Source organism: Narcine bancroftii, chromosome 7 (genome assembly GCF_036971445.1).
Source record: "Narcine bancroftii isolate sNarBan1 chromosome 7, sNarBan1.hap1, whole genome shotgun sequence".
Classification (NCBI taxonomy): domain Eukaryota; kingdom Metazoa; phylum Chordata; class Chondrichthyes; order Torpediniformes; family Narcinidae; genus Narcine; species Narcine bancroftii.
This window is the reverse complement of record NC_091475.1, coordinates 40,687,288-40,702,780: the sequence shown is the minus strand read 5'-3', so window position 1 is coordinate 40,702,780 and position 15,493 is coordinate 40,687,288. Positions and strand designations below refer to the sequence as shown.

Genomic DNA, 15,493 nt, shown 5'->3' with positions numbered 1-15,493 from the left:
ACAGTCTGTCACCCCAGATTCTCTCACTTCATTCATAAACATTTCTTTACATCAATCTAAGAATCTTTGTGTCAACACTGGATTTCTGAGACTGCCTTTCAAGAATTGGGTCTGAACTGTAATGGTTTAGGATACTTCCACACATACACAAGTATATTTGCACATAGTTGGGGTTATGTTTAAATAAGTTAGATATTTGTACCTGATAATAAAAGTATTATTTTAAAGATAACACTGTCTAGACTAATTTCTATTGCTGCTGTCTGGGTACATAACAAAATCGGGGGTTCTCCATCCAGGATCACAGCAAATTGGGAGCTGAGTGATCAATTAAACTTCAATTTGATTGACTAGAATATTTTTTGAACCAATTAAAAGGCTTGTGTGTGAAACTACAGCAGCAATGGAGATTGATAGGTTTTTGAGATTGCTCAACCTTTGCAGAGTTGCAGGGGGTGACAAAGAGCGAGTTGCTGACAATTGTACAAAAGTTAGAACTTGCGGTGGTAAAACAATCGATGAAAAAGGCAGAGATCCAGAAATTTATAGGTGTCTATTGTGTAATAAAAGGGAAGTTTGGAGAGGAAGGGGTAAAACAGTTTCTCCAGAGGGAATCCTGTGAGAAGAAGTCACCAGGAGAACAAAATGAGTTGGACAAACTTAGTGATGCAGAGAGGCAAAGGAGATTTGAGGCAGAGCAAAGAGAGAAACAAGAACAATCTGAGTTATAAAAACTTAGATTGGAGTTTGAGAGATAAAAACATCAATTAGAAAGTGAAAAAGAGAAGAGGAGGTCCACCTTCTGGTATTAGCGAGAGGCTTATAACCAGTAGGGAGGTGAAGTTAGTCCTTCGTTTTGATAAGGTAGAGATTGACGAGTACCTTCAGAATTTTGAAAAAGTAGCTGAAAGTTTAAAGTGACCAAAAGACCATTGATTGGTCCTTCCTGTTATAGAGTGTGATAAAGGGGAAAATTCAGCAGGCTTACTTTACCCTTACAACCTGGCAAGCAGCTCATTAAGAGATGGTTAAGGCAACCATGCTCAAGGCTTATGAATTGGTTCCAGAAGCCTATAGACAAAAAATTAGGAATGAAAGAAAAATTGGGGAACCAGAATTATACAGATTTTGCATATGATGAAGCAGTGTGCTCTGACTGGTGGTGCACCTCAAGAAATATAACAGAAATATGACAGACTAAGAGAGCTAGTGTTAGTCGAGGAGATTAAAAGATGTGCTGTGGATCACATAAAAGCTTATTTAGCTGAAATGGGGATGGAAACTTGGCAGGAATCTACTAAACTGGTGGATGAGTATGCTTTAACCCACAAAGCTAAATTTGTGCCAAGTAGAACCTTCCAGAGGGGTAATGTGGAATATTCACGCAAGTTAGAAAACAAATCTGGAAGTAGTCTTAAGGGTGAAGGAGACAGGTCATATGGTAGTAAATTGGTACATGTTGAGGAAAAGGAGTGAAAAGGAGATAGTGCCAGATGCCTGTATTCAAAAAGATGAAAAACACAAAATCCAAGAGGGTTCCAGTCCCGCTGGTAACATTAGGAAGGAATTCAAATATTTTGTGTCAGAGGATTTGGGTTTCATTGAAGGAAGGGTCACCACAAGTGACAATAAAAATCCTTTAAGATGCTGGGCCACCCGGTCACTCGTGCTGGACAGTGGGTTGGAGTTTGGCGAATGAACTGCCATGGGTGACATAAATTCAATTCGATGTTTGGGGAATGATGCAAAGTCGATACCTCTGCACAGGACAATGTTGAAATCAGAATTAGTTAATGGACTTGCTGCGATAGGAATCCAGTCAAGTTTACCAGTAGAGGGGGTCTCATTATTATTGGGAAATAACCTTTCAGAGGGTAAAGTTGTCCCTGTGGCGAGGTTGACTGCCAAGCCAGTCATTGAGTAAACAAAGAGAGATTTGGATATACATCCAGCCTGCGCAGTGAGTCGAGCTACGACTAAGAAGCTTGCCAGTGCAGGCGATTTGGACCAGAGTTCTGGAGTTAAACCTGAGAGTAAGGACTTGTCATTGTCACGAAAAGACTTTATGGCAGGGCAGAACAGAAATCCTGATCTTGGTGAGGGGAGAGACAGACTCTCTCTGAAGAGGAAATTAAGAAAGTGCCAGTTGGATATTATTTTAAACTGGGATAAAGTGTTAATTATTTTCCCCACAAATTCTAATCCCCTTGGGGCAAAATTTTCAGGCCCAGATGAGATAGTCAAAGGTGAATGAAGTTAACCTGATTGGAGATGTAAAACACATAAGTATATTACGCATAGTTGGCGGTTAAGTTTAGATACGTTTAGGTAAGGTGTTATATTATTGGTACTTAATAATAAAAATATTATTTTAAATATAACACTGTCTGGGCTAATTTCTATTACTGCTGTCTGGGTACGTAACACACACAAACTCTGTACTCTCAAAATTTCACCTTTGAAAGTCTTCCACTTACTCACACATCATTGCCAGAAAACAACTCATCCCTGAAACGTGCCTGATAGGATTACGATGTCATTCCACCGGGGGGGGGGGTGACTTCATGCCCATATGACAGTCTCAGACCATTGCAGATGAAACAATATCATGATGTTTCTGCAATAATTGTTTGTGGGCACCTCGGGTGATTTGGGTTTTAAAATCGCAATGCTGCATCAGGATCCATGAAATTTTAAACTTAACTTCATGCATCTGCCATTCAGTAAAGAACCAATTTTACCCATCCTCTTATCTTGTCTCCAATCTCTACTACCGCTCGAGGCACCAGCTCCCACACCTCAATACTCCAGCGACTATGGTAACATTTAAAAAGAGATATTTAGACAAGTACATCACTAGGAAAGGTTTAGAGGGATATGAACCAACTGCAGGCAAATGGGACTAGCTTGGTCATTATGGACAACTTTATTCATGAAGACTCTATCACACCACCATCCCTGAAACCATGAACCACTAATGCTCCACCCTCTACCCCCAACCTTGATCTTCCTTTTAGCCATCAATCCTCTCCCCATCCTTTACTGACCTCCATCCCTTCACGGACTTCAAGAGATCATGTGAGATGTTTACTACCAACACCATGTACTATCTTCTCCCCATCCCACTCAAAGCCCAGCACTTGCCCACTTACCAGAGATCTCTAACATCACCTCTCAAGCCACACTGTATTTTCAAACTATGAGAAGGTCCAAAGCCTCTTTACAAGCTCTGGAGCATTACTTACATGTGCACTATGGCCTGATTTATACCACCATCAAGGAACATTACCAACTACTGACCAATAATGCCAGAGGAGTAGAATAACTGCAAAACACTCTTAATTGGTTTTAATGAATAACCACATTGGTCCATTGCACCTCACTGATGGGCCCACTTGATATGGTTGTGGCATAGTCACTGTCCTGTATTTATTGCCCATCCCAAGCTTCCCCAGGGGGCAGGTGGTGTTGTTATCTGGTTGAACCACTGGCAATGCTTTTGATATATTCATGTCTATTTCAGAGGGACTCCAGTCACTTGTAGGCCAGACAATGTTCCCACATGTTCTCTGTAGATATATTTCCTCAGTGGATCTGAGGAAGGAAAACAAGGGTATGTTCTGCATCAAAAAGGAAACAGACTCTGTGGAGGCCTAGAGCAGATTAACATTCATCTGCTCTCAAGGTTAATTGGAGCAAGGAAACAATCTAAAATTCAGGTACATGATAGAGTCAATTTTACTACAGCATTTCCTGAAGGGATGTGTTTGCCCTATAGGAATTGTAAGAGGCATGTTGAATATTTCAGTGTTGTCTTTTACAAGTTACAGGATCAAAAGGTATTTTCTTTTATTTGTTAAGGATTCTTCTCAAATGCATGACTGAGCTCAATCTACCACGGATTGGAATGCACAGGTTTAGTAACCAGCAAATATTCAACAATGTCTGTTAAAAATGTAACTTAATGGAACAAATAGGACATTACGTTAACATGGTAATAGGAGAAAACAAAACACAAAAAATTAGGAGACAACAAGAAAGGGTCAGTCAAGAAAATGCTTAATGCTACATACCTCTTCTTGGCTTCTTCATACTGCCAACTAAGACGAACTTTGTCAGCTAGTTTGGATCTCCCACCACACGAAAACTGTAAAGGATACATTAAATGTATCATGCAATGGTAAATCCAAGACCTTAGTCCAAAGTGCCTCAAATGCCTGAATTTAATTAATTGCAACTTGCCTTTCCCTTCTCAGTCCACAGATGAAAGAACACTATTTTAAACACCTGCAGACCCCTTCACAATGTGCAAAAGTGATTAATAGTCACAGGAACTAAACACTTTGCATTAATGCCTTTGTCTTCAGAGGTACTTTTGCAAAGATGATGAACAACCTTGGAAATAAATATCTTTCCTTCCTAAATGAACAATAGCATTTGAAGAGATCTACACCATACTCCACAGATGAACGGGATGGAAAATATCTACATGCAGTGTAGTAACATATAGTTCATTACATGTACAGTCATTGATTACTGGTCATTTACATGAAGCAATTTCTTTCTCATTTTAGGAAAATGGAAAAGAAATACAAGTATTGAGAAGATGCATACAATGAAGTTCTCTACAGAAGTGAAAAACCCCACCCATCATAGACATCAACTCCATGTTTTTAGGGACAGATAAATAGTGGTCAATATCTCAGTATTATACTGATAAAACTATTTTCTTCCACTATTCTCCTTTCTTCGCAATCCAATTATGCCGACCACTCCTCGTGGCCACTGCAGCTCTGTTGTTAGCATTCTTTTGACCATCAATTTTTGCTGCATTCCTCAGATTTGCTTAATTACATGACCATAGCTTCACAGATTCATATCTTCACCTTTATGGAAGGCTAATAATGATTTTGTATATACTGCCTAATCTTCCACAGCAACAGAAACAAATCCAACATTTTATTTGGAGCAAAAAAAAAACAATCTGCTGGAAAAAAAAATGGTGTCGCTGGGTGTGGGCAATGGCCAGGAGAGGCTGCAGACTCCAGGGAAGCAGTGGACTGGCAAAGGGCACCAATAATGGGGAGAACAAACCACCCCCCCCATCCTCCCCCCGTTGAGAAGGAGAAGCATAAGAGACAACCCTAAGAATGATGGCCATTGTGGCAGACCAGCAAGGGGGCTCTACAGCTGAATTGGGCACACACAGATGGCAAGCTGTTCCTGACTTGTGGGTGAGGATCCAACACAGGCTGCTGACGTCTTGAGGTTGAATGACCCATACCAGGCGAATGGCTCATGAGAACCAGGTATCAGAAATGAGCTCCTGAAGTGCCCTGAGTATTGAATTCTTTCCTCATCGTGCTGGAGGATCTGGGCTCGGGTTGCCGAAGGTTTGAACTGAATTGGAGTCTTGTATGGCTGCAGATGCTGTGAATGCACAGGAGACCTCTCTTTCTCTGGTGTGCCAGGCAATGGTAATGATGACTCTTTGGCAAACTAAAGGCAATTTTGTGTAATATTACATTTCTGTTTTATTACATGACAATAAATAAGATTTGATCTGATCTGAATTCAACATCATTGGGAGAAAAATAATAGTCAACATTTTGTCATGACCTTTTCAGTACCTGCAGCCTCTTGTGTGTTCCAGTTTTTTTTTAATTTTGCTGGCTCTTCCAAGCATGTATTTTCTAATACTAACACCAAGCTGTATGACACTTCTAACCACCTCCCTGTTAGTCATCTGCCTTTTTGACTTTTGTATCTGAGCAGAAGAAATGAGAGCGAGAGTAGATCAATTGATTCCTCATATCAGCATTCCTCAAGATTGTGCATGATCTTCTTTCTTCTTTGGCTTGGCTTCGCGGACGAAGATTTATGGAGGGGGTGAAAATCCACGTCAGCTGCAGGCTTGTTTGTGGCTGACAAGTCCGATGCGGGACAGGCTGACACGGTTGCAGCGGCTGCAGGGGAAAATTGGTTGGTTGGGGTTGGGTGTTGGGTTTTTCCTCCTTTGCCTTTTGTCAGTGAGGTGGGCTCTGCGGTCTTCTTCAAAGGAGGTTGCTGCCCGCCAAACTGTGAGGCGCCAAGATGCACGGTTTGAGGCGATATCAGCCCACTGGCGGTGGTCAATGTGGCAGGCACCAAGAGATTTCTTTAGGCAGTCCTTGTACCTTTTCTTTGGTGCACCTCTGTCACGGTGGCCAGTGGAGAGCTCGCCATATAACACGATCTTGGGAAGGCGATGGTCCTCCATTCTGGAGACGTGACCCACCCAGCGCAGCTGGATCTTCAGCAGCGTGGACTCGATGCTGTCGACCTCTGCCATCTCGAGTACTTCGACGTTAGGGATGAAAGTGCTCCAATGGATGTTGAGGATGGAGCGGAGACAACGCTGGTGGAAGCGTTCTAGGAGCCGTAGGTGATGCCGGTAGAGGACCCATGATTCGGAGCCGAACAGGAGTGTGGGTATGACAATGGCTCTGTATACGCTTATCTTTGTGAGGTTTTTCAGTTGGTTGTTTTTCCAGACTCTTTTGTGTAGTCTTCCAAAGGCGCTATTTGCCTTGGCGAGTCTGTTGTCTATCTCATTGTTGATCCTTGCATCTGATGAAATGGTGCAACCGAGATAGGTAAACTGGTTGACCGTTTTGAGTTTTGTGTGCCCGATGGAGATGTGGGGGGGCTGGTAGTCATGGTGGGGAGCTGGCTGATGGAGGACCTCAGTTTTCTTCAGGCTGACTTCCAGGCCAAACATTTTGGCAGTTTCCGCAACACCATTTCCCATTTCCCAGAAGCTTGTCCAGAGCCTATGATTCCCTTAATATCTAAATTTAAATTTAAATGTATTTAAATTTAGAAATACAGCAGGGCAACAGGCCATTTTGGCCCATGAGCCCGTGCCGCCCAATTACTCTACCCGGTACCTTTCGAATGGTGGGAGGAAACTGGACACCCCAGATAAAACCCACGCAGACACTGGGAGAAAGTACAAACTCCTTACAGACAGCCCAGTCCTGATGGCTGGCATTGTAACAGCGTTGTACTAACTGCTGCACTAACCATGCCACGCATCTAAGAACCTATTGATAACTACTTTGAATTAAATCAATGACTAAGCTAGGTGGAATTTTTCATGTTACATTGCAGCAGCCATGTTCTTGCCCACTCACTCAGTCTGTTTATTTCCTGCTGAAGGCTCTTTATATCTTTCTGCTCACAATCCCACCAAGTTTTGAATTACACTGTACCAAACTAACAACATATCGGGAAGTTTTTGCTATCCCAACTTGCGTGATGTCACAAACTCAAGACAAGATTTTTTTTTAAATTCCCACTGGCTATGGATTTCAGTGCTGCAATAAAATGAACTAATCCTCCTCCAGACCCACACAATTTAATTTTTGATCCTTCCCAACAATATTCACAGATTTGTCTGTGTTGCCTTTTATTTTTTTTTAAAATATTGGTCTGATATCTTGGTATGCCATTCATCCAGGAGATGGCTATACCCTTTGTCATCACTCCATTAAAGAGTTGTTCACATCTTACAATTCTGTTGCAACAGTCTGCTCTCTAAAATCTGCCTTGTTCCAAACACTCAATAAACTGCCTACTTACCTAGTACCACTTCTACCTATCTTTTCACCCTCCACTACACTGGCTTAGTTAACACACAAGGAATACTTTAGAACATATTTAAATTTAGGTGATTCACACCAATATAATTAAACAAATGTAAAGGTGCTATAAGCTCTTCCATTTGCACTCACAGAATTAAAACCAAAGTTGCATTGCTTGCAACTCTTTAGTGCTGGTCATGTCATGGTGATTTTTTTTGAGCCATGCTACCACACTATCACAGCCTGACGTGCACTTTGGTGCCCTGTTTTCTTTCAGTCACACTGACTGATTGGGAGGTAATCTCGTGTGATTGATAGCAGTCAATATTACATTCTACTTCAAACCGGAGTGTGTAGCTTGGGGATTTGTGATCCAGATGTGCCAGTGTTTAGACAGTGTTTTCCTGACACTACAGATTACTGTCACCTATGCAAATGGTTTGTGCAGGTAACAAGACATCAGCTTTTTTGCATATAAGGTGTAGTACTTATTGCTTTTTAAGAAGTAAATCTGCCAATTCTATCTCAGAGTGAAGAACAAAGGGATATAAGAACATCAGTCAGCCCTTGAACAAGTTTAGTAGTTGACCTGTTCTTTCACCTTAATTTTAATTCCCTGCCCAATTTCTATGAACTTTGGTTCCTTTGTTGTCCAGAAATCTGCATCAATCTGGAATATCCTTAATGCCTCTGTGTGGTGTGGTTTCCAACATACCAAAGAAGAAATTACTTCTCTTCATATTTATCTTGAGATTATACTCCCAAGGAGAACTGTCCTTGCTTCATCTATCCCTCAAGCACCCTTGGAATATATGGATCATACATGACACAAAATAGCAGTACAAGTATTTGATATTTTGCAGGATTAGTGAGTGGATAAGAGCATAATCACCCAAGCTCATTCCAAGGCATGCTTTTGTGAGATCAGGCTCAAATAGGCCAGACACGTGAATACGCTGGGCTTCCTTCCACAGAAGGAAATCAACCAACCAGTTGAGCTTTTACAATTTCACTGTTTACAAAAATTTTACAATTTTATTTCCACATTTTTTAAAACTTGATTAAAATCCCAAAGGAATATTCAGAAATATTTGAACTGGTGTTTGTTGCATGATTAGTCCAGATCTTTGGATTCTGACATCAGCAACAACAGCACCATTATTCCCAGGAAGTCCAGGCCTTGCCATTGTCAACTCACTTTACTTCAAAGTGACTGTTTCCAGGAAGGTGATGACATAGAACCCTTCCATTGTTCGATCAAACTCAAAGAGATTAACTGATGGCCAAATAAAAATGATTTTGCCGACTTTCTCCTGTGTCAGACATATGAGAAAGGCAGATTTTTAACTGTTATTGGCAAATGCATAGATTCTGTCAATGCAGAATGAAATTGCAACATCGTTAGCTAGAAGGTTTATTAATAGGTTGAAGGATTTCAAAAGCATACCTCTCCAATTATGTCAGTCTGGGAACTGGCTTCACAGTACTGCCGTGATAAGCAGTCAGAAGAGAGGCCTGCATTTGTTTGGAGATCCTGCAGGGAGCTTTCAATGCAACAGCTATTCCTGAACTCGTCTGTTAGCCTGGCCAGGCTCTGAAAGGCAGCACAAAGGAAACACAAATTTTACATTGGCTCAGGGAAATCAAATTGCAAGGAGCAACCACAAAGGAACCATTCCAATCTGACATTTGCTACAGTTTTAAACATTTTAAGTGACTAATTTCAACTATTATATTTAAGCATGTTGTGCACTAATAGGTTAGACCTCAAGTCAAGTCACCTTTATTTATCGATCATACCATGCTGGCACAATAAAGACGATAGCGTTTCTCCAGGTCCACAGAGCAGATTTACATAAATATGTTAGAAGTTAAACACATTGAAATATAGTATTAAAATTTTAAGACGTACACAGTAGAAGTCCACTGTACACTATCCACATATGTTCTGGGAATTTAGGAACCCGATGGCTTGGGAGAAAAAAAACTGTTTCCCAATCTGGACGTAACGACCTGAGTGCTACGGTACCTCCTACTAGATGGCAGAAAGGACAACAGTTTATGTGAGGGGTGTGTGGATTCCTTCACATTGTTTATTGCCTTTTGCCTATATCATCTGTTGTAGATGCCCTGCATGGAAGGCAGAGAGCCCCCAGTGATCTTTTTCACTGACTTCACTATCCTCTGCAGGGTCTTGCGGTCTGAGGTGGTACAGTTTCCAAACCAGGCAGTGATGCAGTTGCACAGAATGCACTCAATGCATCCTCGGTGGACTGTAGTGAGGATGGAGGGTGGGATATGAACTTTCCTCAACCTTCACAGGAAGTAGATGTGCTCCTGGGATAACTTGGCTATAGAGCTAGTGTTAAGGGACCAGTTGTTTACCACTGATACAAGTATTCTGTTGATGCTACTGTGTTGTTTAGTTCCATTGTTCCCAAATCCAAAAAAAACCAGAAGCCAATAAATCTCTTCTCCCAAGCATTTCAGATAAGGGGTACTCGGCTTGTACCATCAAGTGGCACTTGCTCCCCAGTTATCTGCCTACTGATGACCAGTTACATATATCAATAATAAACCTAAAACTACAAGCCCATCTTGCAGGCAAGGCAAACCCCCAATGTCAGGTTCCTTCTTCTTGTCTATCATCTCATTCCCCATTTTAAAATACAGAATTCAATTCATGAGTGAGTAAATAAGGTCATTTTCTATAAGAACATTCATTTTAGGACAGAACATTACTGGAAAAGCTGGCACTTACTGTCTAATTTATTTCTCTGCAATGGTTGTGAATTACTTTATTTCTTGTATCCAACAAAGTGGATTGCTATACTAAATTAGAAGGCAGCTAAGGACCAATCAGCCATTGTGGAACTTGAGTTACCTAAAGGACAATTATATTTATATTAAAACTCACTTTTTCTTTTAAAAATAAAACCAGCTTGGAATTAAAACAAACGAGTTGTATTCTAATTCAGAAATCACCACAGTGAGATTTGAACTAGCACTTTCCGTATTTTTATATCTGGGTTATTTGCTAACTTTGACGTGATACAAAGAGAAAAGCCTTACCTGAATAAGGTCCTGCCTTTCCTTTTCTCCTAAAGTAATCGATTTCTTGATAGTTCTCAGCTCATTCATTATTTCCTGGGCTTCATCCAGTTTATAGTTGGTTTGACTATCTGACATTTTACGGTCAATCCTGAGCCAAAAGAAAAAAATGAAATGCTTTATTTGCATAATTCACGTTTCCCCTCCTGGAGAGCAATGCATTGTTTTTGACTGATAGAAAGAACTTTCAGATCTTAGTAACAGTGAGATTTTCAGGTTTTTTAAAAATCTGGAACCATTGAACAAGCCGGTTTTCTGAAATTTACACATTAAAGCATATCAGTGATACTATTACTTATTTTTTTAAAGTCAAATGGTTGACCACATAAATGGTGCTGAGAACAAAGGAGCGTGTTGTCTGGCACTGCCACCATACATTTGGTATCGACTTAAGGGTCAACAAGTTAAAATCAATCACAATAGATTACAATATGGTTGTTTGCATGGGAACATAATGCAATTTTACTTGTGCCTCTGTTTATGGAAATGGTTCAACAAAAGGTTTATTTTTGAGGACTGATCAAGGTCTCAAGGGTCCAAAATAATCCATCTTCTCAAAATAAGCAATTATTTATTTTTAAATGCACATTCTGCTCTTTAAGAACTGCAGAGGTTATAAAGAAGCACATTGTCAGAAGAAAGGGCCAAATTAAATAACAAATGGAGTGCAAAATAAGGATGAATAAATGTAATTATGCAGAATTCCTTTATTTGAACCATATTTCATTGTCTTGAAAAGAACCAACAGCAAGCCTGACCTTCTGCCTGCAATGCTCAGCTGACCTACATGTGGTCACCCCTTGGTTCTGATCAGAAGGGGAACACAGCAAAGTTGAAACTACCTTCTTAAATGAGCTGACCCACAATGGGCCTCCAGGATGAGCAAAATAATTCATCAAATTTAATTATTTCAAAGTTTGCACAGACAATACCCAAAATCAGTCCTGACCTAATGTATCTTGCTGTTCCAAGGACTTTTTTAATAAAACAACTTGGCACCATTAGTACAGTTCATCACCCAAAGGCTGAATAAAAGTGCCTTGTCAAGCCTCAAACCATGCATGACAATAGGTATGGCAAGAGGGACAAAGTTTAAAATAGAGGGTTGCTGGAAGGGTCCTGGGCAGCTGAAGGTGTAGCTGGCAATAATGGAAGCTGATGCCCAAGAGGTGAGGGCACAAAGAAGCTTACAAGTGTGGAGGATTCATCCACTCACCACATTAACAGGCAATCACAGAGCAAAGGTCTTGTGTGCCCTGCCCTTATACACTCAAGGTCCCTTGGGATGAATCCGTGGTGCAGCATTTGAAACTATGGGCCTCACAGAGCAATGATGTACCCTCAAAGGGTTAATATGGCCCCTTCAGAAGGAAATATGGAAAGGAAAGTTGTGGCCTAGGATGTTCCTTCCCTCTAGAATGAAGAAATGAGAGTTTGGCATACATACGCACAGATGCAATGAAAGCCTTACTTGCTGCAGCTTCTCAGGAACACAAAACAATCTATGTATAATTAACACACAAGGTGCCAAGAAGACAAAATAAATGTAAGATGTAATAGAAAAACAAATAGATGGACAAATAGATTCAGATGAATTAATAGAGAACAGAGAAGTATAATTAATCTCTTTTGAAAAGAATCAACAACTTGGGGAAAAAAAACTCCTATCCTTAATTTAGGAAACATGCTCTTTGCAAGAGTGGAATTGACTAAAACCAACACCAATTCTAAAGGCACAGATATTAAATTAATTATTTTTAAACTGCAGATGCTGAAAATCTGAAATAGAATAGAAAATGCTGAAAACTCTCAAAAAGCTAGGTGGAGAGAGAAAAGAGTAATATGTGTGGGATCCTTCATGAGAACTGGGAAAGAGGGATTAAAAAATGTCTCTATGATGCAGCTAAGGAGATGGGAGGGATGGAGCGGGGAATATCCAATAGGGCAAGTTCTGGTGGGATAATATGACCATCAAAGATTGGTGCAGATATTAGCATCAAAACATGCAAGCATGTCCAAAGGGTGGAAAAATCAATTTAAAATGTTTCAAGTACAGCATGGAGTGTCAGTCATACATCATGGAAACCTACCAAAGCCAAAAACAAACGACTGAAGGGACTCAGTGGGTCTTGCAGCACCCAGGAAATGAATAATTGATGCTTTGTGCTGAAACATGACTCAAGAAGTGATGTTCATTCCTGAAGTAGGATTTCCCCTCCCTGGATGCTACATCCAGCAATTTGTTTATTGCTGCAGATTGCATCATCTGCAGTCTCTTGCATCTTCTTTAGCCCACTGCTTTTCCACTGACACATTTCCATTTTTTAATGTAACCACACTTCTATCAACTGACCCCAGTTTCGACTACTCACAAAAAAATAAGGCCAATTCACAGCAGCCAATTAACTTATAAAAAATAAAAAATGTAAACTGCCCAGAAGTATTGAACTGCACATTTCACAAACATTTCTACCACTGATTCCACCTGCATTGAATTCGCCCATCATTATTGAATGAAAATCTACCGGGACCAATGCCTGAAGAGGGCGCACAAATTCAGTGAACTGGTGCGGACTCGAAAGGCCAACATGGCCTGTTTCCACTCCGTTAATGGTTATATGGTTATGGAAGAACTCAGTAAGTTGAGCAGCATCTGTCAGGGGGTGGGGGGTTGGTAGAAGAGGGGAAGGTGGAGAGGAAAGTTTCTTCATCAGTTTGTATTTTGCTCCAGATTCCTGTAACTGCCACTCTTGCATCTACCAACCAATACACCTTTGGGAAGTGGGAGGAAATCAGAGCATCCAGGGGAAATTCAGGGAGTGCAATCCCCACACAGACAGCACCAGAGGTTGAGACTAAACCAAAGTTGCTGACACTGTGAAGGAGCAGATCTCTTAACTGCATCAATGTGCCAGATCTCTAGTGTGCTGTATTAAAATAAAGCATAGAGTACACAGTTCGGCGGGCAGCAACCTCCTTTGAAGAAGACCGCAGAGCCCACCTCACTGACAAAAGACAAAGGAGGAAAAACCCAACACCCAACCCCCACCCACCAATTTTCCCTTGCAACCGCTGCAACCGTGTCTGCCTGTCCCGCATCGGACTTGTCAGCCACAAACGAGCCTGCAGCTGACGTGGACATTACCCCTCCATAAATCTTCGTCCGCGAAGCCAAGCCAAAGAAGAAGAAGAAGTATTTCAAACCAATCTCTGTTAATCTTATATTAAGAAGATTAAACTATATTATCGCCTAAAGGAAAAAAACAACTACAAGCATGAGCAGTGCCTGAAGAGTTCCATTTGGCATTTTCTCCTTTGCACAGTCTTACTTCTACCATCATGTACAAATGAAACGCTGCAGAAAGCCCACGTTTCCGCCAGATTACTGAAACAGTGGATTCCAGGGGTCTCCAAGAATGCACCAATCGTCACATGGAAACCAGAGAAAATGAAGCAAAATTATCAACAATCAACCCTTGAAACTTCTGAGAATTTCTGATGTGTAAAGTAGCAAAGACAAAAGATGACAGCATTCAGGCAATGAGTGCAATGTGATTAGAATGATCCTTTGAGGGATTCCTAATTGTCAGCATTGCTAAACATTCCCTGCCGCTTTGCAGATGACATCATAGTATATTTAACAGAACCAGAATTATCAATAAAAGAATTACATAAGAAACTGAAGGAATATGGAGAAATATCGGAAATATCAACACAAATAAAAGTGAAGCGATGCCAATGAATAATGCGGATTTCACAAAGTATAAAAAAGAATCACCATTTAAATGGCAAACACAAGCAATCCGATACCTAGGTATTAGACTAGATAATAATCTAGGCCATCTATACAAATTAAATTATCAGCCATTAATGAAGAAATTACAAGATGACTTAGAACATTGGAAAGATTTACCACCAACACTGATAGGAAGGGTAAATTGCATTAAAATTAATATCTGCCCAAGGATACAATACCTATTTCAATCATTACCAATTCCCCTAACAGAGAAATTCTTCAATGAGCTAAAGAAAATGATAAGGAAATTCTTATGGAAGGGGAGGAAACTGAGGATAGTGCTAGATAAATTAACAGAATGGTACAAACAAGGTGGTTTGCAGCGACTAAACTTTAAGAATTATTATAGAGCAGCACAATTAAGATACCTATCAGATTTTTATCAAACAAGGGACAAACCAGATTGGACCAAGATAGAGCTCGATAAAATAGGGGAGAAGGTACCAGAACATATACTTTATAAGTGGGATGAAAAACTGGTGCAATATAGAAGTTCACCAGTACTCCACCATCTGCTCAACATTTGGAAGAAGATTCACGTAGAAAGGAAAAAACAAATGACCAACTACCAAAATTATTATTGACGCAAAATCAACTAATCCCTTTCACAATAGATAAACTTTCCTTCAGAGAATGGGAGAGAAAAGAAATTAAAAGAAAAGAAAATTGTTTTTTGGGAAATAATTTATTAACATTTGAACAAATGAAGTACAAATATGATAGAATTCACGGTACAATGTTTGCATACCACCAACTGAAAACCTACTTAAAGGACAAACTGGGAAGGAGACTAAGATTACCAGAAGGAAGCAGCTTTGAATATGTAAATACAGACACAATGATAATTAAAAGATTTATAACAAACATGTACATCAAGCTGCAAGAGAAAGAAAATTATGAAATAAGCTATAAACCCAAACAAAAGTGAGAACAAGATCTAAATATAAAGATTAAAAAATGA

General features: G+C 40.2%; 1 protein-coding gene across 4 annotated transcripts in view; it reads right to left on the bottom strand.

The window, feature by feature from the left end:
• Positions 1-15,493, bottom strand: part of wwc3 (WWC family member 3) — a 180,362-nt gene that overhangs the window by 45,074 nt on the left and 119,795 nt on the right. For all 4 annotated transcript variants that reach the window (XM_069889744.1, XM_069889745.1, XM_069889742.1 and 1 more), the window contains 3 exons: positions 10,698-10,827; positions 9,073-9,219; positions 4,074-4,147 (listed from right to left, as the gene is read on the bottom strand). In XM_069889744.1, the coding sequence (XP_069745845.1) occupies positions 4,074-4,147; positions 9,073-9,219; positions 10,698-10,827 (351 nt within the window). The remainder of the gene's footprint in view (positions 1-4,073; positions 4,148-9,072; positions 9,220-10,697; positions 10,828-15,493) is intronic.